General features: G+C 53.8%; 2 protein-coding genes across 6 annotated transcripts in view; one reads left to right on the forward strand and one right to left on the reverse strand.

Annotated features, from left to right (window-relative positions):
• Positions 1-589: 589 nt before the first annotated feature.
• On the reverse strand, positions 590-24,192 carry GART (phosphoribosylglycinamide formyltransferase, phosphoribosylglycinamide synthetase, phosphoribosylaminoimidazole synthetase). The gene is made up of 22 exons (XM_054713469.1): positions 24,067-24,192; positions 21,456-21,635; positions 18,960-19,055; positions 18,347-18,521; positions 17,312-17,423; positions 15,891-15,959; positions 15,316-15,441; positions 14,949-15,036; positions 14,682-14,767; positions 13,949-14,117; positions 12,929-13,160; positions 11,261-11,355; positions 10,595-10,704; positions 10,057-10,255; positions 7,723-7,974; positions 7,000-7,152; positions 4,982-5,188; positions 3,780-3,914; positions 3,293-3,423; positions 2,900-3,041; positions 1,880-1,995; positions 590-1,797 (listed from the first exon to the last, which is right to left on the reverse strand). The coding sequence occupies exons 2-22, from the start codon at positions 21,598-21,600 to the stop codon at positions 1,606-1,608; spliced, it is 3,030 nt and encodes a 1,009-aa protein (XP_054569444.1). The 5' UTR covers positions 21,601-21,635; positions 24,067-24,192; the 3' UTR covers positions 590-1,605.
• Positions 24,193-24,614: 422 nt separating this feature from the next.
• SON (SON DNA and RNA binding protein) overlaps positions 24,615-26,102 on the forward strand; it is a 33,766-nt gene continuing 32,278 nt past the window's right edge. For 2 of the 5 annotated variants that reach the window (XM_054713473.1, XM_054713476.1), the window contains exon 1: positions 24,615-25,164. In XM_054713473.1, the coding sequence (XP_054569448.1) occupies positions 25,088-25,164 (77 nt within the window). In that variant the 5' untranslated portion in view covers positions 24,615-25,087. The remainder of the gene's footprint in view (positions 25,165-26,102) is intronic. The other 3 variants (XM_054713478.1, XM_054713483.1, XM_054713487.1) reach the window with 3 other exon arrangements.

A 26,102-nucleotide genomic window follows, 5' to 3' on the forward strand; every position in this document is an offset into this window, starting at 1 on the left:
GTGTGTGTGTGTGTGTGTGTGTGTGTGTGTGGTGTACAGGAAGCAACCAATGGATGTTTCTCTCATATCAATAAAAACATATCCTTGCCGAAACCGGTTTGGCTCAGTGGATAGAGCGTCAGCCTGCGGACGGAAAGGTCCCGGGTTCGATTCCGGTCAAGGGCATGTACCTTGGTTGCGGGCACATCCCCAGTGGGGAGTGTGCAGGAGGCAGCTGATCGATGTTTCTCTCATCAGTGTTTCTAACTCTCTATCCCTCTCCCTTCCTCTCTGTAAAAAATCAATAAAATATATTTAAAAAAAACCCCAAAAAAACACATCCTTGGGTAAGGATTTAAAAACTGTAGTAAAAAACTGAGAGGGAACCTGTAGACGAAATCGCTCTTAGAGATAACATCCCTCTTGAGGACATTTGAACTCACACCTGAATCCTTTCTCTGACTGCTGTGTGTAGCCTGCAGGGCTCACTGATGATGGGGACCCCCCCCCCCCCCCGCCCCGTCTCCCTAGCTTCCTACCTGAACACAGTGTCCTCAGGGGCCGAGGTTTCACGCCTGCTTACACAAACAGAAACAAAGACATCTAGAATAAAATGTCCGTGTTTATTACACCAGTAAAATATTGACATGTTTTTATCCTGTTTGTTATGGCTTTGTCATGGCTTAAAGGACCTTCTCTGTATCATTATGAACACATGCCACATGTCCAAATAATACTCCTCACAAGACGGGCTGTCAGCTGAAGCACCCCTGCCAGTTCCAGCTGTGTGCGCGGTTTCTGGCAATCCGATGTTCACACATTTTGGTTCTTCCGGCTCCAAGACATGGGCTTGGCGGTGCCCCCGGAGCCAGGGTCCCGTTAGTGGCGGCCGCGTCAGAGCGAGCTGGGAGTTTACTTCCGACGTCTGAACCTTACGCTGGTCTAACTCACCTCTCGGCACTGGCCTCTACCTTTTTTTTTTTTTAAAAAAAATATTTTTATTGATTTTTTTACAGAGAGGAAGGGAGAGGGATAGAGAGTCAGAAACATTGATCAGCTGCCTCCTGCACACCCCGCACTGGGGATGTGCCCACAACCAAGGTACATGCCCTTGACCGGAATCGAACCTGAGACCCTTCAGTCTGCAGGCCGACACTCTATCCACTGAGCCACACCGGTCAGGGCTGGCCTCTACCTTTAAAGCATGAGATTTTTTCCTATGAACTTCACAGGCCAGGGTTTGGCTTAACATCCAGGGAACGCTCCAGAACCTAAGGGCCGACAGTTCCTGAGCGAGGCACCAGAGTGCGGATGCCCGAGCCTGTTTATGTGATGACCTGCTGCCTCCAGTCGGCGTGAGGAAAGGGTGTGGCCAGAAGAAGAGGGAAGGAAGGCGAAGAGCTGGGAGTCCTGCTTGGCGGACGGCGGGAGGGATTCTGAATGACCAGCTGAAGCCCGCACAAGGTCGTGAACAGGTAACCCTACAGACCCCGGAGGCAACATCCATGTCCCGGGGGTGCCCACCAGCCAGCCTGTAAGGAATCGGTTTGTTAAAAACGGCCAAAGAGGAAACGGCGAGTTTCTGGGCTGAGGACGTGAGAAAACCACGGGACCGTGCGGGCGGCGTCACTGCTCCTGGGCCCAGCGGAGCCGGCCGTCCTCGCCCAGCCGCACGGCGCCGCTGGCCACCAGCTGCAGGGCGGCGGGGAAGATCCTGTGCTCCGCGGCCTTCACCCTCTCGGACAGGGTGGCCACGGTGTCGGCCCTCCTCACCGGCACAGCTTCCTGTAAAACAATCCGCCCGGCATCCACGTCTTCCTGCAAAAGGAAGCAACGTTGTGAACCCGACGTCCCAGCCGGTACCACTCACCCCGACCCCCAGGCCACGGGAGAGACTCACAGCCACGAAGTGCACGGTGCACCCCGTCACCGCGACGCCGGCGTCCAGGGCCTGCTCGTGGGCATTGGCGCCCTTGAAGGACGGCAGCAGGGACGGGTGGATGTTGAGCATTCTCCCTGGGAGGCGAGCACAGGGTCAGAGGGGACGTCCGTGTCCTGTTTCAGGCCGGCGCGCTCTCCTGGCGGGAGCAGGAGCGGGGGCAGGCTTTCTCTGGAGGGTGTTTTCTTCGTCAGAGACAGAAGGCAAAGGGAAACACAGGCTCGCGTCCCAGGACGGCGGGGGCGGCAGGTCCCTGCCCTGCACGGCTGAGGACTCGCCGAGGGACCCGCAGTGACTGAGGTTGGACGGGGACGGGGCGGGGCAGGGCGTCTCTGTGGGCCCTGGGGCTTTGGAAGATAATGCAGCGTGTCGCTGGCACACACTGGGAGACACACCACACCCTCGCCGTGTCCAGTGGGACCAGTGGCTCGCCCACCAGCCAGATGCCGGCTCAGCCCTGCGCCTCGCACCGAAGGCCCCGCCTGCTCATGGCGTGAGCGCCGCCGTCCTCTTAGGGGAACGTAAACCCTTCGGAGAGGAAGCGCATTTACTGCTCAGACGTGCACCGCACACAGCAGGGCGCAGGGGAGCTTCTGTGGGGAAGGCAGGGACCCAGGCATTTTGTTTTCTGGCCACAACGGCCCCTGCCTCCTCCAGCAGCGCCTGCACTGCCCGAGGAGCCACTCTCTCTTGCTCCCAGACAAGTAAAAAGGCCTCCTCCGAGCATGGCCTCAGAAGAGGAAGTACTGTCTGTGTGTGGGAAACGGCCCGCTGTTAGAAAAGCGCTAATACTCAGGCCAGAGGGACGGGTGACAGAGGACCCTGTCACCCTGGGCATGCTCTGGGCTAAGGCGAAGGAAGTGACTGTGACCGTGCCTCACTGTCAGTGTCACGGAAACACCACTGGGGTCGCCTGGCCAGTTGACCGCCTGAGGCCCTTTCACGAGGCCTCTCAACGTGGCGCCAGGCAGCTCCGCTCACCGTGCCACTTCCTGACGAAGGGGCCAGACAAGATCCTCATGAACCCTGCCAGGCAGACGATGTCCACGGAGAACTCCTCGAGGACCTGGTCAACGGCCGTGTCAAACTCGACACGGCTTTTATATAACTTGTGATTAAGCACCTGGAGGAGAAAAACAAGCACGATCTGTTTCACTGGAGGACACAATCGTTCCACACTCGGCCTCTCCACAGACCGCAGCCCACTTCCCTGCGAAGACGCGCGACAGAAAGAGGTAGGGAATGGACGGGACGAAGCAGAAAGGTCGGCCCAGCACCACCCAAACCCAGAAATCCCGAGGCCACGTGCCCGAGCCCCGGCCTGTGGGCGCGGAAGACACGTGTAAGCAGCGCGGCAGGACACGCAGGCCGTACCCTGGTGGGAATGCCCGCACGCGCCGCTCGGTCCAGCCCGGCCACCGCGGCCTTGTTGGAGACGACCACGGCGATGTGGGCGGCGCTGCTCGGCTCCCGGGTGCTGTCTATCAGCGCCTGCAGGTTGGAGCCTGAGAAAGACAAGCACAGCAAGCTCACGCTTCTTAAAGAGACCCGTGCCCTCAAAACCTTTCCCCTTTCCAATTCCAGTTCACATCCCACATGGGTTTCAGGGTTCAGCGTAGTGGTTAGGCAGTTACGTAACGTACGGAGTGGTCCCTCGCAGAGAAGTCTAGCCCCCACCTGGCACCCAGTTAGTCCGTCACTGACGGGACCCCTGTGCTGTGTGACTGACTAGATTCCCGGGGGCTGCAGAGATGACACCCCTCCGTGACCCCGCCCCTGAGTTTTTTTGGGGGAAAGGGTGGGGGGGGGGGGGGGGGAAGAGCGCCTGCAGCGCTGTAGGAAAGGGGAGGCCGCAGCTCACCTGTCCCGGAGATGAGGACGGCCACTCTGGCCTTTTCCGGGGCCGAGCAGGGACTGGGCACGGAGCCGTTGTGCAGCGCGGGCCCGCTCAGCCGCAGGGCGTCCAGCAGGTGCCTGACTCTCACTCGGGGGGAACCTGCAGTTCAAACACCAGGAGAGAAGCAAGCACAGCCATGACTTAACAGCGAGGACAGGCGGTCTGTGAACACTTCAGAACGCTGCATTTTATTCGGAAAAGATGTGCGAGGACTAAAGCAACAGCTTGTGTTACTTAACACCACTCGTTCATAGAAGCCCCCTCAGGGGAACGCACTGAACGCTGTAGCACAGGACGAGACCTAGCCAGTGGCGACACCCCTGCCTGCAGGGCTCCACCCGCCCTCCCCGCTCATCCCCGACAGAGGGGCGCTCCGGGCTCCCGCGGAGGCATGGGGACAAGCAAAGCCACTCAGAGCTCGGACACAGGACGCTGGCAAGAGAGGGCCTTTCTTACTGCCACGTGAGCTGAAGGACGTGGGCTCATTTTCCCGGTACTGGGAGAAACTGCCTTAACGTGAAACCGACACAACAAAGGAATGAGGGGTGAAGACAAAGCCCCACGCTCTGACATGCGTGGAGAATTCTGAGTGGGTCCTGCCACGCTGCTGCCTGCCGGCCCGTGAACAAGCCCCCGGGCAAGCAGAGCGCTGGGCAGGGTGCTCGCTCACCACGCCCGGGTCTGAGCCGAGCCCCAAACCACCGCCCGAGGGAGGTCTGGGAAGCGACCCCGGACCAGCGTGCGGACTGGAAGCGCAGCCAGTACAGGGCTGGGCGGGAAACCGGCGCCCACGCGGGCAGCGGGGCTCGACGCCCTGGGCCCTCGGATGGCGCCTCAGCACTGCTTCCCCTCTCCCCGGAGTGGCGCTTCACTCCCCGGACTCACCCCCCCCCCCCCCCCCGCCGGCCAAGGCGCTTCCCTCACCGGCTCTCACCCCCTGCCCCCGCCAAGGCGCGGCTGTGTGTGTGTGTGTGTGTGTGTGTGCCTGTGCGGCTGCTAGGGAGGCCTAGCCCCGCGGCAGAAGCGAGGAGGTTCATGGTGTCACCGTGTGGCTGTGGTCAGGCTACCCTGTGCCACAGCGATGCCGGAGCAAGAGGTGGACGGGCAGCGTGAGGTGGGACGGGCACTCAGGGTTACACGCCGAGAGCTAAGTAAGCAGTGACTACCTTCAGGGCGGGCCACCACCCTGCCGACCAGCCAGGCCTCCTCCTGGTGCTGCCGCACGTCCCTCAGCACCTGCTCCGCCAGGTCCCCCGACACCACGAGGGCAGCGCCGAGCCCGCAGTTAAAGGTCCTGGCCATCTCCTCGTCCGAGAGGCGTCCTTCGCGCTGCAGCCACGAGAAGATCGTGGGGACCCTCCAGGCCCGGGCATCTGGAAACGGCAAGCGTTGTCTGAGTACCCACCGTGGCTCCCGCAGAAAGGATGAAGGGAAACCTCAGAGGCTGAAGCAGGGACCGAGGGTCCTTTGTGTCGGGACAGACGTTTGCGAATTCAAACCAACCAAACCGGCTTTTAGGAACAGGGCCACACCCACTCAGTTCCCGGGTGGCGAGCCCTGTGTCCTTTTCAGCCAGCGGTGCTCGCGCCCGCCGGTGCCGGCAGCCGGTCCAGCCGTTAAGAATGGCCAGGAAGGGAGGCTGACACCGCAGGAACGGGCAGACGCCCCGGAAGCCCAGCCTCTCGCTCCATCATCAGCACGCCCCCGCTTTGAACGACTTCAAGAGGATGAGTGCTTCTTTAAGTTCTGCTTATCCTCACTGGGAACCTCTCCCCAGGGGTGTCCTAACCACTACGTTAACCCGTGGGCCCTTGCACGCTGCACTGCTACTGAGGGGGGTCCGTGCCGCCCCCGCCCCCCCTTCAGCTTCTCTCTGCTTCCTGGAGAGGCGCAATCCCGTCTGACCACTCTCCTCGCTCACGCCGCCCGTTTCCTCGCTTTCACAGCCGCCTATTGTGCCTCTTCGGACTCTCCCAGCTTCACGTGTGCTCCGACAGGAGGGCCAGCTCAGCACTTCTACAAACCCGCACCCCCACCCGCTCAGCCCAACCCCATCAGCCCCATCACTTCATGTTTTTCTGTTCTCGCTCCAAGGCTACGCATGCTCTTTCTCTGGGAGGAAAATGACACAACCAGCTTCAACTTCTCCTTCCGTCCTGCTTGCCGTCCCCGTCCGCCAGCCCAGGCCTGCGCGGGTCACTGAGCCCGTCCGCCTTCACTGGGAAAGGCACCCGTTTCTACCCCTCAGACCAGTGTGTGCAGCTGACGGACAGCTTGCCCACGTGCTCTGCCTGTCTCTCTCCCCTATAAACACAGGGGACACCCGTCCTTCACCTTGCTCTGAGCAGAAGTCACTTCCCCTCCCCTTTAACCAATCAGTTTCTGAGTCAGTGCTCTCCATCGTGGTCTTTGTATCTCTCCCCCCGTCAAGCTGCTTGTTGACCCCCCCTGAGAGGTACGGGTCTATCCTGGCCCTCATCCTAGAGCTACACGGCACCTGACACGGCCGACCGGGGTCCCGCTCAAGTCCCTGCTGGGGCTGATACCTTTACAGGGCTCACTCCCCGACGGCTCTTGCAGTAACCCTACCTCTGCCAAGGCCAGGCACTGAGGACAACCTCTGGCCCCTCCACTCTCTGGGCGTTAGCGGCGACTACCCACCTGACCTTCCATCTGACCTCACTTCTGATCAGACTCCTTGCAATAAGACCCTGAAGAGCTGAGACACAGACTCCAACTCCTGCTCCGGATCTGCTCTCCCTCCTGTGCTGGACGCTCCACCCTCACCTGCTTGGCTTAGCACTTGCTTTCCCTTCTGAGCACAATGACTCAGCCCCGCCTCCTCCCGCACGCCGTGGTCCCGGCTTCACCCCTGCAGAGGCCTCGTCAGGCTGCCCCTGCCCTCCCTGCACGTTCCTGGGTCCGACACGGCAGAGCTGAGACTACCCACCCCCGGAGGACCTAACAGCACTTCATCTGCTAGAAGACAATCACATGCGAGGATTTCACGATTTACAAACATGGCAAATAAGCAGAAGAGGTAAAAAGGGCAGCCCTGTCCTTTCCCCCAGACACCACAGGGATAAGAATGTTCCACGTGTAATCACACGTGCACTAACCAGCCATAGTGCCCCCAGCGTATCTATTCTCCTAACGGTTCCGAGTGAAAGCTCAGCGCGCTCACCTAACTCCACCCCGCACCTCGGAGGGAGGGCCCGGGGGATGTTCTCCAGCAGCCCGCCGCCGGTGATGTGGGCAAAGGCCTTGACACGGCCCGAACGCAGGACCGGTAACAGCGAGTGGCTGTAGATTCTGGTCGGAGTCAGAAGTAAGTCCCCTGGATATTGGAGAGAAAAGACAAAAACTTAGCCAGTGAATAGAAAACAACAAAATGCCCAGGACGGTGGCTCAGGGGCTGAGCATCGACCTCTGAACCAGGAGGTCACGGTTCAATTCCCGGTCAGGCCACATGCCCAGGTCGTGGGCTCCATCCCCAGTGTGGACGTGCAGGAGTCAGCTGACCAATGATTCTCTCTCATCACTGATGTTTCTCTCTCTCTCTCTCTCTCCCTCTCTCTCTCTCTCTCTCTCTGCAGGAGTCAGCTGATCAATGATTCTCTCTCATCACTGATGTTTCTCTCTCTCTCTCTCTCTCTCTCTCTCTCTCTCTCTCTCCCTCCCTCCCTCCCTCTCTGAAATCAATACAAATATCTTAAAAAACCCTAAAACAGCGAAATGAAAATGGAGGAGAGAATGCTCGGGACTCCGTGCAGGCACCCCAGTTCTAGAACCAGGTCCAGACAGGACCACCGGCAGTGCCGTTTGCTCCAGCTGAGCCACGAGAGGCTGCCCGCTCAGCGGTGCTCAGACATCCCCGAGCAGGCGTTTCCAAGGAAAGAGCACTCACCCAAGGTCTGGTCGCCGCAGCCGTGGGGTGCCGGGGAGGAGTACTGAAGGGAAGACTTCGCTACAATCTTCCTCACAAGGCTGAACCCGTTGCTGTGGAGACCAGATGACGCTATTCCAATAACAACATCCCCTTCAGCGATGCTTTCCAGGCGAGGGAGTTGCTGGTCCCGCTCCACGGCCCCCACGGCGAACCCGGCCAGGTCGTACTCCCCAGGGGGATACATGTCCGGCATTTCTGCTGTTTCCCCTCCTGGCGGGAAGACCAAACGAGAACAAGGAGGCTGTACTATTTATGCATCTATCAGGGAAGCAGTGCCACCAGCTACAACGAAACCCGTGCGGTAATCCTAAACATCCCTTCAGTGCACCCTGTGGGCTGCCCAGCAGCACTTTTAACCCAGCAGGATTTCAGAGGAAATAGCGCTAATTTCCAAAAAGGGCGCGGCCGCCTCCAGACATCGCTTGCATGAGACGATGAATAAAACGTCACGTCCCAGCAGTCTGGTCTCGGCAATGCTTTCCCTGCGGTTGATCTTTACAGCCACTCTACCTATGTTCTAGGTCAGCGGTCGCCAATCGGTGGTCCGTGGACCACTGGTGGTCCGCGAGGTCCGAAAGGTTGGTGACCTCTGTTCTAGATGACGGTACAGGCTGAGACAGCGATAAATCAGCCTGCCCAATGCCCAACGCCAAACGCCCCGGCCTGAAAAGCACCCACAGGTCACTTCAGGATAACATCGTGCAAAGACGGGGTCTAGTCGCTCAGACTCCAAATCAGAGGCTGTCCTAGAAAATGGCTGCAAAGGCAACTCTGGCTTCTGGAACGGACCTGTCCACAGAAACGGTAACACCAGGAGGTAGCTTTGTGTCTTGGTCAACCTGGATTCACTCTGCACAAGTCTCACACACATTTACGTAGTCTATATATATATAAAAGGCTAATATGCCAAGTGTCCGACCGGTCACTATGATGGGCACTGACCACCAGGGGGCAGACACTCAATGCAAGAGCTGCTGTGATGTGCACTGGCCATTTACAGAGAAAGGGCACCTTGGATCTGGTGCCCACAGAGCAACACTTGGCTTCCCCCAAGTGGGAAATAGGCCCCGTCACACCCTGGAGCGACACCCCACCATATCGCAGCTGACGGTGCTGAGAATGCAGCCCACAGCCCAGCCCAGCCCAGCCCAGAAACGGTGGCTGTGGGCCCAGGTAATGATGTCATGTAGCAATGCCCGGCTTCCTCTCCCTAGCAACTAGCCTCCTTGCAGTTTCTTCAGCCCAGGAACACGAATTGCTTTCTAGCCAGGTGGAAACACTGTACACTGTAACCAAATGTCTGTGAAGCGTTTTCCCAGTCCTCATCTCATTTGATCCTCACAGAAGTCCTGCAGTAGGTAGATAGGAGACTCAGTGGAATCCTATTTTCTTTTCATTAGCCGGAAAACGGAGGTTTAGAAAGCTTAGAAACTTGACCCGACTGAAAAGAAGAAATGGTGGACCTTGAAAATGACTTCAGATTTTCTCACTGCGCAGAATATAGTCAAACACTGCTGCAGTTAGATATTTCACCCTTTGTTCTCCCTGCGTGATCTACAATGATAATCTGCTTCATGTTGGTATTTACTGCTGTGTTGCTGACAACTACCTGAAAGAGAAGTTGGGGTGCTTCACTGGGCTGGAAAAAGTTTAGCTGCATCAGAAAGCAGGTCTAATTAAGCAAGTTTATTCTATATCTGTAAAAGGCTAAGTTGACTCACACATGCACAACACATATAAAGCTCTTGCTGGCGCCAATCGCATGTGTGTGTTTCGATCTGTCATTGTCGATCGTGAATTTGGTTGACACTTCTATTATAGAGAAAGGGAGGATAGCGATATTAAAATATTTCTTCTAATTAATTTCCTTTCAATGTGCATGAATCTGTGCACTGGGCCACTAGTGTTGCTATAAACCATGGGCACTTTTTTATTTTGTTTCCCTCCTGTGGGAAAAGTGAAGATTTAGATGCCCAGAACCCACCTGCCTGTGCTGCAGGGCCAGTCCCAGAGGGCATGACCCACCCTGACTGTCCGAGAGGCCACCGAGAAAGATGGGATGCAAAGGTGCCAAAGACCAGGGCGACAGGGAGGCCCGGCCGGCACAGGAATGTGAGCCCAGGAAGCACCTGGGGAGGCGCCGGGACACCAGGGGCCACGTTCTCTCGGGCAGTGTGGTTTCTACTTTCCTGGCCTCATCCTGTGATATGTGGTCTTGGCTGTATCGGTACCGATCCCACTTATACACGGGCTAACACACAGCGGAGGACACGTCACGGAAGGGGCTCCTACCGAGGAGGGCACACCCAGCTTTCCTGCACGCTTCGGCGATGCCGGCCACAACTGCTGCGGCCGTGCCGACGTCGAGGCGCCCGCAGGAAAAGTAGTCGAGGAAGAAGAGGGGCTCCGCCCCCTGGGCCAGGACATCGTTCACGCACATCGCCACCAAGTCCTGGCCAATGGAACCGTGCTGGTCGCACTGCTGGGCAACCTAGGAGCAGCAGAGACACCGTGGGAGGTTAAGCTCCAAATTACAGCGCGTCATTCAGCAGCGGAGGCGCAAATACTCTCAACTCCCGGCTAGCTGCTCTGAACAGTAAAGACAAAGAACACTAAATCCTGATGTTACTTGGTCCAAAGTACCCCCTTAAGTAACCCTTCCATCCAGATAGAGCCTCAACATTATGCTATAAAACATGTGGGTATTTTAGTCCTATTATATGGTTATTTGGGATGGTTCTTTTTAGTGCTTGAATGTTAAAAGGGGAAAAATACGTCAATTCTCTCTCTGTTCCACGCGAGGCCTTTATTCACAAAGGTGTCTGATTACCTTCAGCTTCGTGCCAACGCCATCTGTTCCACTGACCAGGAGAGGATCCCTGAAACCTGCTGCTTTCAAGTCAAAAAGACCAGCAAAACCGCCAAGATCCACATCACAGCCTGCCGGGGAGGAAACTCTTTAGTCGATGCATTTCTACAGGTCAGGGCAACGTGAGTACACAGAACACTTGTCCATGCCTGTCCAGAGAACGCGAGAGTGCACGTGCCTAAAGCCCGACCGGTAATTAAATATTAAAGGGACAGACATATCTCACTGAGTTTAACATCATAAATAAGAAATGGTTTTTCTTTCTTTTGTTGTTGTTCCTCCTCACTGGGGAATATTTTTCCACTGATTTTTTAGAAAGAGTCGAAGGGAGGGGGTGAGTCAGAGAGAGAAACATCGATGTGAGAGAGACACATCGACTGGTTGCCTCCTGCACATACCCTGACCAGGGCCGGGGATCGAACCTGGGACTCTTCAGTCTGCAGGCCGATGCTCCACCCACTGAGCTGAACTGGCTAGGGCAATGAGATAAGAAAGCAGAAAACTGTATGTCTGTCTGGCTTCCAGGGCATCAATTTCGAATATTATTCTTTGAAAACTACAGAGCCCCAATCAGTCCAGAGCGCTTGTCAGAGCTAATGGACTCGCCAAGGACTGGGTCAGACTCACCTGGTCTGGAGGTGGCTTTGGCTAGAGGCTTAATTTTCTGCACCAGCAGATTTCCGGCTGCAATGTCTACCCCCGAGTCCTTGTACGTCAGGCCCCTAAAGAATTAGAAAAACAAAACCAAACCGAGGCCATGACCTACAAGCCAGGGGAGATGATCGTAAGGGTAAACTGAGGACCGCCCCGGGGGAGGAGCCCGTGCCATCACTGCCCAGGAGGACTGCTCTAACTTATTTCCTCCATCAGCTCCTCGCACAGGGGAGATGCCGACAGTGCGCCACAGCCTTCTCTTGTGTTGGTGTGGGAAGGAGTGTCAAAACTAAGTCCAAAAAGTACAAATTAGCATTCTCAGAACTGGACACAGAAATCCTTAAATGGAACAGCTCTCACTGCAATAAAAGAGAGTTGTGTTTCCTGATAGCTGAAGCCAGCTACGCAACAAGGTGAGCACTATGAAGACAGCCCGGGATAACGGTGTTGGGCGCTCCTCCTTCTGTAGCAGGCCCACGTGGGGGAGCGGCACGTGAGGAAATCAAGCTCGAGTCGCACTGTGGGTTCAGTGGTCGCGCCTTACAAAAGCGAGAACGCAGGCCTCGTGGGATGCAGGGACACACGGAGAAATGTGAGGCTTTAAAAGGTGCAGCGGTAAGAACAGACTTGGTTCTACTGTTTAAAAACCTTCATCCTTAGAGTGCAGTCCCTGCCCAGCCACTGTGGCTCAGCGGCTGAGCGCCAACCCATGAACCAGGCCTCGGTTCGATTCCCGGTCAGGGCACATGCCTGGGTTGTGGGTTCGAACTAGCTCTCTCTCCTCTTCTCTCTCTGAAATAAAAACATATTTTTCAAAAAGTTCATTAAAAAAAAAAAAGGATTGTAGTCCCTTGAAATAGGTCATTCCAATGGAATTTACTCATTTTAAATTAAAACATAAATTTTTATCATGGTATTTTAATGTTCTTATATAAGAAAAAAGCTAGTATTTAAACTTTAAAAAAACTTCCTACAAGTAGCAGTATAGTTTGAATTAAATTGTTAAACATTTATTTTGCCCTAAAACTTACTTATTTTTCATAGTTGAACTCAAAAAGAATAGTAACTCTGATATTCAGTTAAGAAAGCAAAACACCCATACTTGTGACGAAGTTTATTGACTTTCACAAAGGAATAGCTGTACATGTCGATAAATGAACCGATGAGGGTGGAACCCGTTTCAGTGACAGACGGAAGTGCAGTGACAGAGAAGACCGCCCAAGTGGACAGTTTCACCAAATTAGGCCACAAAAATGGATGACCAGTAGTTTCACCTTGAATTCCTCCACAAAACCAGGAGCAATGATACAAGCAGTCAGTCACGTTTAAACATACGGAAACTCACGGAGTAAGAATGTCTTCGCTAGCTTTACTGATGAATAACAAATGACCGGATATATTTAAAGTGGACAATGTGAGAAAATCCTTCCCATCACTGTTATTTACTGGGCTTTTCAGAGGGAACTACCAGGACGTTTTTTCCATTTCAGTTGACTAGTGTTGTAAATTGTTTTGATTCAAACTAAATGCAAATCAAAGTCTGATCAGTCCCACCGGGAGGAGAGCGGGATGCCCGAGCACGGGGTCGGGGGGACTGCGCTCTCCGCCTGCCCGCGTGAGCTGCCGGCCCGAGGACATTACCTGGGCCGCTGGAGGAAGGCTATGGCGCGGCCGCCGATGTCCTTCCTGTAGACGGCGCCCTCAAACCTTATAGCAGCCAGTCCTTGCTTGGCCCCTTCGAGGGCTGCGACAAGAGTGTCCCGGATGGCCGTCACCGTGAGGACTCGCCCTCCGCTGGTCACCACTTTGCCGTCTTTCAGGGCGGTGCCTGCCTGGAACACCTCCAGCCCCAAAGCCTGGGCCTCGGCGACCCCTGTGGGACAGCACATTCGGCTCAGTAGCTGCAGTGAAAACGTTCTACACAGATGAGCTCCTTGTCATTCCCACAAGTTTTCTTAGAAATAAAATCTTTATTTCACTTTAACGAATCCGCACAAGAATCCTATCAGGAAGGCATTAATGCATTATAACAGTAAACAGACACTTCTCCCAAGAACAGTCTGAGAACTACCAGGAAGTTTTTTCCATTTCAGTTGACTAGTGTTGTAAATTGTTTTGATTCAAACTAAATGCAAATCAAAATCTGATCACATCTTTTACTTAAAAGTAAAGGAATCTCTCTCTTATCACAGCTACCCAAGTGAAGGTGCTTGCTTTCTTTCTTTTTAAAATAACCAATAGGGTCACTGCATTGAAAACACATTCTTCTGAAGGCGTTGGAATTCTGCCACCCAGGAGACGATGGAGTGCAGTGCAAATGGGGGACCCATTTATGATCATTCCGAGATCACACGCGTGACACTGATCTCATCGGTGTAGCTCACACTAATGTTCTCCTAACCCTCCGAGTCCCATTATCTTCCTGCCGCATGGCCAGGCCCATCTGTCTTTCCTGCCCAGAGGGAAATGGAGTGCAGTGTTCAAACACAGTAATTCTGGAATCTGAACACCCACATCGACAAGCAACATGATGATGAGAAGAGCCGCTGGAAGGTTTCTGACGGCTTACACCCTTAAGAACAGAGGATGGAAATAAAAGAGCAGAGCCGCCCGGGAGGGAGCCTGCTGCGGCCGACACCAGCTCCGCCCTCCAGCGCTCACCTGTTACCTCCACACCCTTGGCGTAGGATCCGGGATAGCCCTGACTTGCCATGACAACAGTGACGGCCGCCCGGTGTTCAAGCCAAACAGGCGGAGCTGCGCAGAGCAGGCCGTCCAGGGTGGACTGAATCACTTCGTAAAGATCGCTTTTAAGAAGCGGGAGGATCACCTGCAAAAACACAGTCCGCATGGCAACGGGGAGGAGTTTCCGTTCCCAGACACGCTGTTCACCGGCTTCGTGGCAAACCGCACCCCCAGCTGACCCACGAACAGGGAACGGACACGGAGCGAGGGGCCCCGACCCCTCCTCAAAAATTCACATGTAGTTTACGACTCCCCAAAACCTAACTACAGCTGTCCCTTGCTGTCCACAGGATATTGGTCCCAGGACCCCGCCGCAGATTGAAAAATCTGTGGATGCTCAAGTCCCTTATCCGAGACAGCGAAGATCAACGCACACGGCCAGGCCTCTAATCCGCGGACTTGGACCTGAGGCTGCTTGGACCTGAGGCTGGTTGAATCGACAGATTCAAAACCCAGGTACAGGGAGGGCTGACTGTGTATTTATTTTAAAAAATCTGCATTTAAGTGGATTCACACAGTTCAAACCCGTGTTGTTCTGAGTCAACTGTATTTCTCAAAGGTAATTATCTCAAGGCTCTAAGATCCGGGATTAAAACAACTCACATCTTCTACAAAGCAATGCTTGGTATTATCTGTAACCATTACCCACCTGGCACTCGGGGTCCCCGAAACGGCAGTTAAACTCCAGAACCTTCGGGCCATCCCTGGTCAGCATCACACCCGCATAGAGAACACCTGCGTTCCAAGGGGAAATCTATGATGAAGACTCTTGTGACCGACAATGAGAACACAGCCTTCTGACACGCAAAGGCACAGAGGGCCGTAATAACCGTTCCCTCGGGGTCAACGGAAGGTGGTGAAGGAGGAAACGGGGGCCTGTGAAGCCGCGCAGCCCGAGAGCACCCACAGCGCGCACCTGCGTACGGCGTGCCCTCCTGCTGCATGCCGTCCACTGTCCGCTGAAGGATGGCATTTCTAATCTGCAGCAGCAAATCCTGAGAGACCTGGGGAACAAGCAAGCATGCCAATGTAACTGGTATTTAAAAAGTCATCTTGTAGGCCATGGCACACGGGACAATGAAAGGGGACAAAGAAAATCATCACTTTAAATCCATAAACCTTTAAAATCCCCCCTACTCGCCCTATCAAGTCGGTACCTAGCTTTATTCTTACGAAATAGGAAAGGTGTCCTCTGAGAGTTAAAAATGACCATAAACAGCAGAGCACTGCTCAGAGCCCTTCGAGAAGACCACCCCCATCGCCTCCGCGGAGCTGGGACACACCTGCGGGGCGGGGCAGCAGGCCCCCATCCCCCCGGTGTTGGGGCCGCGATCTCCCTCCAGCAGCCGCTTGTGGTCCTGCGCGGGGGGCATGGGCGCCACGGTCCTCCCGTCGGTGAAGCACAGACACTGCACAGAAGACAGAAGAGTCCACTCACCTCTCACCCAGGAAGTACAAAGTTCATTAACAAGGGGAGCGTGAACCCTAACTTTTCTTACAGGGAGCTTTCTTTTTTCAAAGTAAAACGAGTTAAAACACAACCCTAAGCTACGTACATCAAGAATCAGGTTAGGTACAAAATCAAGCTCCTCTCAGATACAATATTTCAACCTTTCCTCCCTTTAAATAACACCTGATATAAGTCCACGTCCCTTACTGAGAACCGGGGATGAGTAAAAGAGGGCAAATCCCTTTTTCACTCGCATCCCCAACACCAAACACAAACGCGCTCCTTGGTTCCTGCTGGGTTTATGTTTTCAGGTGAAACACCAGGAATAAACCAAGTGTGTTGGGGCCCAGCGGTCAGATAACCCAGCTCCCAATACTCCGTAAGGGTCCAGAGGATGAACATACTTACAGAAACCTCTTCTCCTTCAAGAAGTTCTTCAACGACAATCGTTTCTCCAGCTGCTCCAAAAGCTTTATCCTTATTGTAGATTAAAAAGTACAAAAGTAAGTTGTAAGCTCTTAACATTTACTTAATTGGCTGTTACTTCCTACCATTTGCACTATAGGCCAATGCCTGGTGTTGTCATTTCCCTTTCCCTTTCTGAAAGCCTCCAAGGGATCTAGGAATGTTTCCTGTAGGGAGCGGCTATAGGGTTAAGCCTCGACTGACCTGTGGCAGAGCCACAAACAAGTCCCAGCTTGGAGGGCAGAGCCCTCCAGCACAATTAAGCTTGACCTTCTAGTCCTCCCTTGTTCCTAGGTAGCTAACGGGCTGTGGAGGTGCAAAGTGCTGCCAAAACAAGGCTTGAGTAAGAAATAGATTTGAAACTCGCAAGAACATTGTAAACATGTTGACCACTCCCCTTGTTTTGCTTTGTGTGATCTGACATAAAATAAAGCTTCGCTTACAGGCTGTGTCACTGTGTCCTCATCCAGGCACAGTGATCCACCTGGCCCCAACTGTATTCTCGTCTGTCTTCTTTAATCCTTCACCACCCCTCCTCAGGTTCACCCCTGGCCGTGGTTCAGTCTCCCATTTTTATTTATTTATTTTAAAAAAATATATTCCATTGATTTTTTTTACAGAGAGGAGGGGAGAGGTGGATAGAGAGTTAGAAACATCAATGGGAGAGAAACATCAACCAGCTGCCTCCTGCACACTCCCTTCTGGGGATGTGCCCACAACCAAGGTACATGGCCTTGACCGGAATTGAACCTGGACCCTTCAGTCCGCAGGCCGACGCGCTATCCACTGAGCCACACCAGTTCGGGCCAGTTTCCCATTTTTAAAGTGGCAATGATACGGAGCTGGCACAGGTAGAGATGAAAGGTAAAGGAAAGAGATGTCTTCACCTTCTCATTTTCATTTCTGATAATTTTATACGTTTGACTAAATCATCATTCTAAAGAATGTCTGTGAAAGTAGATCTCTATAAGGAGGGGACCTACAGCAACCAAGATGGATCAACAAAGAAAGCAACGTCCGCGAACTCATCGCTTCACTGCTCCGAGATGCGGAGCACGAAGGGGGGACTCCTGTCCTTGGTGGGGTTGAGGATTTACCTGGAGGCTCTGCCGGCCGAGGCCCTCCCACCTCTCAGCAGCAGACAAGGGGCGCTAGGAGAGCCCAGGCTCCGCCATCAGTGCGGAGCGGCCGGACTCCTTCAGAGGTGGGTCAGAACACAGTCTCATGAAAAACAGCCTACCTGCGTGTTTGCTGGATACGGTCTCCTTATCGCGAGCAAGTTTTATAAACTTAAGAGTGGAAAACTGTATGCTTTCCCCGGTGTGGGTGTGGCTAGGTGATAACCGTCTCCAGGAGTCCCCTACCTGCATGATCTCCTGCACGGCTCTGCAGGCCTCTTCTCTGCTCTCTGCCACGATCACCCCCTTCCCGGCGGCCAGGCCGCTGGCCTTCACGACCAGAGCAGGGAAGTCTGCACTGTGGAGACAGGTTAACCCTCAACACCCACACACCCTTACAACTCAAAAATGTAAGCTGCTCTGGGATTTTGTAATGATGTGCTCCAGCAACGAGAGGAAAGCAGAGGAAATTACTGATCATACTGACACCATTCTGTACTTCCCAGTTTCCTTATGCAGTCCTTTCTGGTTGTGATCCATGGCACACATAATTCCTCTCCCTTCCCCCCTCCGCTTATTATGAGACCATACTGATGCAATCTTTGGACAAATAAAGCAGCTGTAAATCGGGTATGGAATCATCTTTCAGAGACAAAGCAGTGAACCACACACTCATTCAAGTAGAAGATGTGGCTGTGTACGAGCAATATGACCACGGACACATGGACATTCCTCCAAGGGCACGTGAGAAACTGTTGCTGGTAGTTCCTTCTGTTGAGGGAGAGGGAGATCTGAAAGGACACTAAGTAACCAAGTCCTTAAACCCCCAGGCATCCGGCTGCCGGGAAAGAACACTGATTTTATGCCTGAGAGGCGAGTAGTGGTGGCACAAGGCCACCGAGTGCTGCCTCCTCACTCTGGTTAATTATTTATGTAGAAGTCCTACCCTTTGTTTCTTAAGTTGTCACTGTATACATCCAGCATGGGCCCGCCGGCCGCCAGTTTGACGTGCTCGGTGTATATCAACTTGGCTGTGAGAAGACTGCATGACTGCAAAACCAAGTACATCTCTTCCCCCAGGAACTGTTCAGTAATAAATAATAAATTCACCTTTCTGCAAGGCCGCAGGATCTACTACACATGCAGAGAATTCCATTTTCTTCTGATGTTGGAAAAAGGCAACCCAAATAGCACGAGCCCCTCCCCCATTATCTCACGTCCAACGGGCGACGTAAGAGTGACCCAAACAGGGGACTGTCATCGGAAACAGCGCCCTCCCACCTCAGGATGAAGCTGCGGGCCTCCTCGAGCTCGGTGAAGGCCCTCCACCGGGCGGTCGGGATGCCATGGCGGTCCATGAACTCTTTGGCAAACCTTTTGCTGGACTCTAGCCGAGCCGCTTGTGCTGTGGGGCCAAAGCACCGCACGCCGGCCGCCGCCAGGTCCCCGACGATCCCTACGAGGGAAAGAACACCTCCGCTGAGCCAGGCCCTCCGGGGCCTCTCCACCCTCAAGAACTGGGGTCACATGAAAGCTCCATGGAGACCAGGCACATGACTGCTGGCAAGATTTTCATGTTGTCTACAGAACAGGAACAAAAATGCTACAAACGTGACTCAGATCCCGAAGTTATTTGTTATACTGAAATACATGGATCACTGAATAGGAACATATAAAAACATATGTTTCCTGTGGCTGCAAATTTGATTTCTCATTCATCACATTTCTGCTGCTTGAGGAAAAATCAACCTAAACCCATAAATTTCAAGAGGGCGGAACGCCTTTTTCCAATGTCGAATCTCATTAGAATCCTCATCTCCAAAGCGAGCTGGGTTCGATGCTCCCGAGCTCCTTGGGCGCCGGACACAGTGACAATAAACAAAAACACACGTACCCGCAGCCAGAGGTGCCTCTGGTCCAACAACTACGAATTCAATGTTCTCATCTTTGCAGAACTGAGCGAGGGCTCTGTGATCGCCGACGGAGATGGCTGCGAACAGAGACAAACCACCTCGTTACAGACATTCTTGCAGTTACTGCCCCCTGAACAAGTGCTCAGCGCTGCCACGCCCATTCACTGGGGGCAGAGGTTTCCTCCCGGGACAGCCGGGACCAACAAGGCATAGCTCTCTGCCGTCACTGCAGCGTCAGACACGCAAGACCAGGAAGCGTCCCAAGGGCCTTCTCAACTGCGGTGTTTGTGTCAGTGTTGACTGCACAGTCAACAAACGTGCACGCACGACATACTCAGAAACTGGCTTCAGACTTCACTCGTTCAGAGGTACTGAGGACCGCTGGGTGCTGGGTGCTGCCCGGTCACTGGTGAGGACGTGAACACAAACAGGTCCCTACATGCAGGATGCTTAGAGTCCACCGGGGGGATGCTGGGTAATAAATATTCGAGGAGAAAACCCCCAGGTGTGAACCAAGTAGGCACATTTGGTCTGAGGTGAACTGGGAGGCCATTCTGGTCGAGTCAGGGAGGGGCCCCTCGTGCAGAGATGTTTACACTACGAACTGAATGACTGAAGACGGGTGCACGGCCGCCTGGTCAGACAGGCAGCTTTCTTTGCGGACGGAGTGCCAAGTAACGGGCAGAGGGCCAACCACGCACTGAGTCAGGCTGCTTCTCTAGGTTGCTCCCGCTTCCCGGCATCTGGACCACCCCCCTGGTCAGCCGGTTCGTTAGCCCACACAGCGCCATCCTGGTGACGAGCAGGGACGAGGGGGGAGGACCTCGCACGCTGGGCCAGCAGCTGCGAACACCCTGGCTGAGCAGAGCCAGCGACCTCAGCAGAGCGGAAGGCGGCAAGAGGAAGGGGCGCACCTAACCTGCCTCTGCCAGTGGCCGCAGCCTCGTGACGGGCTGAGATGTCACCTGCCTGCAGGACGGCAACTGCTTCTGGAGGAAACGTGCCCGTTCCAGAGCGAGCAGACACAAAGTCTCACCCCGACCTCAGATCCCGGGAAGCAGGCCTTTTCTTAGTGATCGTTTCATTTTATTTTTGGTCCTGTGCATGCAACCATCTTCTCCCAGTCTGTGGCTGGCTGGGTCACGGTCTTCTCTCCATACATACCGTGTGCCACATAGGGTACAAGGCATGGTGCACACAGTGCCAAACAGGACAGGCGAGTTCCTTGCCCTCATCTGGCTTATAGTCAAAGGCTTAGGTTCTAGAGAGGAAATGAGGATAGAAGACAGACAATAGGAAAGTAAAAATAAATACAGACAATGGTTCACAACTGAAAACATGAAATGGGGTGAGCATGCTTTATTTGGAACTTTAGGAAAGGCCTCTGTGAGAGGGAACATGTAGGCTGAGACCTGGACAGAGGAGCCAGTCATGCGAGGGGTGGGAACAAATACAAAGACCAAGGCAGCTGTGCTTGGGAAACCGGCAGGACTGCCTGCATAGAGCAGCGAAAGGACGCAAAAGATAGAAAAGATCAGGCTGGAAGGGCAGGCAGAGGCCAGATAGCAAGGGCTTTGTAAGGAACATCGGGGAGGCTGAGTTTTATTCTGAGCCCTATGGGAAGCCACTGAGGAGTTTAATGTAACCTAAGAAGTGGTCATTTTTTACTGGTTGAAGACATAAACCTTGAGATCTATTATGGAGCTAGAACTGTCAGAACTTATACTTAATAGCATCGCTCAACTTTTTTTTTAAAAATTGATTTCAGCCCTAACCGGTTTGGCTCAGTGGACAGAGCCTCGACCTGTGGACTGAAGGGTCCCAGGTTCAATTCCAGTCAAGGGCATGTACCTTGGATGCGGGCACATCCCCAGTAGGGGGTGTGCAAGAGGCAGCTGATCAATGTTTCTAACTCTCTATCCCTCACCCTTCCTCTCTGTAAAAAAATCAATAAAATATATATTTAAAAAAATTGATGTCAGAGAAGAAGGGAGAGGTAGAGACAGAAACATCAATGATGAGAGAATCGTTGATTGGCTGCCTCCTGCACGCCCCCTACTGGGGAATCAAGCCCAGCAACCCAGGCACGTGCCCTGACCTGGAATCAAACTGTGACCTTCTGGTTCATAGGTCAACCACTGAGCCACGCCAGCGGGGGTGGGTGGGGGGCATTGCTCAACTTTTCATGTCCAAAAATATACATTAAAATGCCTTTAACCTATATTAGGCACTTGCGACTTTAATGGATGTGACTTATAAGGTTTAAAGTAATTTAAGATAAGGAAATGCTACACTCCAAACAACAGAATACCTTAAATTTGCAATAGATGGCAAGTATTCAAACTACCCCACAGGTTTTAAGGTTAAGGAAAGCATTCAAATCTGAATAGCAACTGACCTTACAAAAGCACAGATGTAGCTGACAGTTTACCATTTATAATTGTTAATTATCACTCCCCACGTGAAAACATGATTACCGGCGTTTGAAATCTTCTCAGAGCCGGCAGTGCCTGCATTTCCGGGGGCGACCAACACCTGTTTGACGTGGGAAGACTGCGCCAGTTTCCAGGCCAGCGTGTGCTCTCTGCCCCCATTGCCAACGACAAGCACTCGGGCGGCCATGCTGGCGGCAGCAGGACTCCAGCAGGAAAATGCAGCTGCAGGAAGACCAGGGACAGGTCAGAACGCACACGCTTTAGAAATCACATTTCCTAATTTCGATGTCTACCCCCGACTCACTTGTGGAACATTAGGATTCGGAAGTTGAGAAATACGGCTGCATTCCTAAGATATTAGGGAGGATTTTAAAAATGAGGCAGACTGGCTAGAGAGCCAAGTTAAGGAGTGAAATGACAACTTTACTCCTTAGTTGATTAAAAAACAACAAAACTCCAGTGAACAATAACCCTTCTGTAGCCTTCGCTTCTAGAAGCTAGAGTAATCACCCAGCCTCAGGGAGACAGGAGTCCTGATGTTCAGACCAGAATTTAAAGTAACTGTTTTTAAATCTCGACAACAGACTTTGAGGGCCACAGTCTGTCACAACCACTGAATTCTGCCCTGCGTGAAAGCAGCCAGCAGCAGTGCGTGGTAAGTACCTGTGGCCACGTCCCGGAACTCACAGGAAGAGGCTGTAGGAAGCGGTCAGAGGTTTGTAAAGAACCATGGCTGGGTTTCAGTACCTTGAGGCACAGACATGGCAACGTGAACTTTATACTTTTCATGTGCCGTAAAAACATTCCTCCTGTAATTCTTTTCACCCACTTAATGATGTGAAAACTATTCTCATTTGGTGGCTGTATAAAAACAGGTGACAGGAAGGACTGGCACAGGGGCCATAGTTTGCTGACCCGACTTAAGAAGTGAGTGCAATGTCAGAAAATTCGCAGAGATGGCAAAATCAAATCTGAACACATCTCACATTAGTTCTGGCATTTGATTCTCAGCGCAACAGCTATCTCTCAACTGAAGTTAGCGGGGGATCTTGGATAAGCTCTATTTGTACTTCAATTTCTTCACATCTTAAAAGATGGAGGAAAGGCTACGTAAGAATGAACTGAAACAACATTTATATAAACAATTAGCACAATTTCTGACATTCAGCAGCAGTAAATGCTACCTTGTTATATTTTATTACCTACTTTTATCTAAATTAATACTTTAGGGATAGAAATAAATTTTAACAGAAAAAAAAGCCAACCCCCCCCCCCCAAATAATTTGTCACATTAATGTACTAATTTCCAGAGGCATTTAGTTATGTAGAAAGCAAACTGATAACAGGAAAAAGAAAACTGCAATCTTTAATTTCTTACATGATGCTAGGATTACACATTTAAGTAAAAATCTAAGCCCTGCCCGGTTTGGCTCAGTGGTCAGTGTCCGCCTGCGCACTGAAGGATCATGGGTTCGCTTCCCCCATGTAGCTCAGCTGCACTAATGGATATGTCTCTATCACATTCCCACTGTCTCTAAAAATCAATGGAAAAATATCCTCAGGTGAGGATTGAAAAAAAATCTAAGCTGATGATGCTGTATTCCAAATGGTTATCATGAATTAATCTCCATAAATTTATTAGGTAGATACTACTCCCACTCCTGCAGTACAGATAAGAAAGGGAGGTATTAGCCCTGGCTGGTTTTGCTCAGTGGATAGAGCCATTTGCCTGTGGACTGAAGGGCCCTGTGCTTGATTCCGGTCAAGGGCACATGCCTGGGTTGCAGGCTTAACCCCATAGGGGGCGTGCAGGAGGCAGATGATCCATGATTCACTCTCATCATTGATGTTTCTCTCTCTCCTCCTTTCCTCTCTGAAATCAATAAAGATATACTTTTTTTAAAAAAAAGGTGAGGTATTAGGTAGGTTAGGTAACTTGCTGAAGGTCACAGGGTTAGAGGGGGTGGACCCAGGATTGCAACACAAGCCATGTTCCATCAGACACTGGAACAACTGAGACGGTAATCATTGAAAATCTGAGAAAGAAAAAATTTCTGAATTATCGTTCCCGAGAGGGGAAAGCTATTGTAGCTCAATGGGAACCCCAGATTTGCCACGTGGATGGAAATATCTGAAATACACGTAGCTTTGCATTTAGTTTGAATAAGAGGGGAAGAGCGTCCACACCAGGCGTGGTCAGGAGGCCTCAGCCCCGGTGCCTTGGTTTGGGGTGAAACTCTGTCCCTTCCTAGCTAGACACCTTGAGGACTTGACCTTCTGGGCCTGGGTTATCTAAAGGAGCAACACAACGAGACCAGCGAGCCAGGGGGAGCCTGGGAGGCCGTGGTGAGGAACGGAGAGTAGAAAGCAAGTGCAAAAGTGCACCCATCTGCCCGACGATGGGTGCATAACAGCAGCAAAAAAAAGGCAACTCAGGTGGACCACCCAAAACGGCACGAGAACACAAAAGGCCTGAGCCTTAGCGAGGAGGAGTGGCAGCTCCGAGGTCAGCCGCAGTTAAAAGGAAAGAGCAGATGGCCGCCCCCACCCCCGGCCTTTAACACTCGGTGAGGAGCCCTGCAGCCGCACCCCTTCCCCCTGAGCTCCATTCCACTCCTGAGACGAGAGCCCCAGAGACCCGGCGGAGGCGTACTTTACTGATGGCGGAGGGGCTCGCGCACCGACGCAGGGCGACCAGGCGGGCTGCACGCCGCACTCACACGCTCGCTGCGCGCCGCGCCGGAAGTGGGCCGGGGGAGAGCGCGGCGCGCGCCGCCCGGGCCCCGCCCACCCGCGGGGGCCTCGCCTCCCCATTGGCCAGCGCGCACCGCGGCTCCTACCGCGAGGAATTGGGGCGTGTGAGGCCCGGGCGCCGCGGGGCGCGGCCCGAGGCGGGCCGAGCAGCCCCCGGGCCGGCGCGTTTACACTGTAACACTGTAGCGTCCAGGGCCACCCCACGTCTCACGCCGCCCCTAGGCCCTCAGCGCCGAGGAGGGGGCGGGGGGCGCCCTGAACGCTGGCCACACGCAGCGAGTTATGAGGCTGACGAGTCCGAACGGCCTGGTTCCCGACCCGAAGGCACCGGGCTTTGAACGCGGGCTGCTCACGACCTCCCGCCTAGTGCTTAACCAGCTCCCCACCGCTTCTAGGGTGTCATGGGGAGATGGGGGGGGGGGATCGTGTTCTTCGCGTTGCATCACTGTAGGGGCGGGCGCTGGCGGTGCTTCCCCGGGTACGGGTCCCTGCTGAAACCACCTGGGAACGTTGGGGGCCCCGTCGACCACCACGCCGCCCTTCTGGGCGCCTTCCCTTGTGCCACTGAACCTCGGGCACTGAGCAGCTAGGGCCTCTCCGGCCCCCAAACACCGCTGGGGGATGACAAAGTCGCCCCGAGAGAAACCTCCTGTAATGGCGCCTGCGTCACTCACTAACATGGCGGACAGAGCCGTGCGCGGCGCAAACGTCAGCAGCTCTCCCCCGGCGGCTCGGAAACAGCGGAGCAGAGCCAGGCCGTGCGCTCTGATTGGTCCTGAGGCGGAGCGTGCGTAGCCCAACGTTCCCACAGGAGCCAATCAGGACGGCGGCACACGGAATTGGCCGCTGCGCCCTCTCCCGAGGCATTCTGGGAGCCTGGAGGACTAGCGAGGAGGAGTTGAGAGAACGGAGCGGACGCCATGGCGACCAACATCGAGCAGATCTTTAGGTCTTTCGTGGTCAGTAAATTCCGGGAAATTCAACAGGAGCTCTCCAGGTAGGCGCTCTCCAGGCTCTTCTGCCCCCCAGGGACGGACGGGGCCCCGCGCAGGGCACCTTTATTCACAGTCGCCGTCGTTCCTCGCCTCGGGCCCCGCTACGGCCCCGCCTGGGCCCGGGATCCATTTTCCGCCCTCCGCCCCCCCCCCCCCATCCGCTCCCTTCCCAGCGCGGAACTTCGCCCTTTCCACCGTAACCCCGACTCCCTCTCCTGAAACCGAGCACCGACGCTCGCCCCACCGCTGTTCGATCGCCCCCTACCCTCCCGCGGCCGTGGGCCTGCTTGTGCGCCGACACGGCCTAGTTCCTCTTCGGCTCCTCCTCCGCCTCGCGTTTCCCCTCCCCCCCCGCAGCCGCCGCCGATTTCGCCGGCCGGTGCCTGCGACCGGAAAGGGTCTGTGCGGGCCGATGCCGGAGAGCAAACTTAAATCCGCTTCGTCCTGCGAGCTCTAGGCCGTCTCGGGGTCGGGATCCTCTAATTGGATTACGTGAGCCCCGGAGTACTGTGCCTTCCACCGGGCAGCGTCCTAATCGGCTAGAAATTCAAATGAAAACACCTCCAAAGTAGTTGACAAAAGACTCGAGGGAAGGGTGGGAGGGGAGTTTGAATCATGAGCAGTTTCTTAGTTTAGCAAGTGGACGGTGGGCTTTGTGTGCAGACACACATTCTTATTTGCTGCCCTGGTCCCAGTGGACGCGTTTGAATAACTCGTGGCTCCGGCCATTGCTGGTCGACATACCCTTGGTTCCACACCATGGAAACTGGAACCGATTTCCAAGGAAAAGTTGTTGACTCGGAAAGGAAACGAGCAGGGGTCGTGCTGTTCACCGGTTGGCTGTCTGAGTGTTTTGAGGCTGCATAACGTATTTGTTGCGAGTTCAGATGTTCTTGGTAGTTGTATTTTACAGGCTGAGAGCGAGCGTAATACTACGTAA

The sequence above is a fragment of the Eptesicus fuscus genome, chromosome 3 (assembly GCF_027574615.1).
Source record: "Eptesicus fuscus isolate TK198812 chromosome 3, DD_ASM_mEF_20220401, whole genome shotgun sequence".
NCBI lineage: Eukaryota > Metazoa > Chordata > Mammalia > Chiroptera > Vespertilionidae > Eptesicus > Eptesicus fuscus.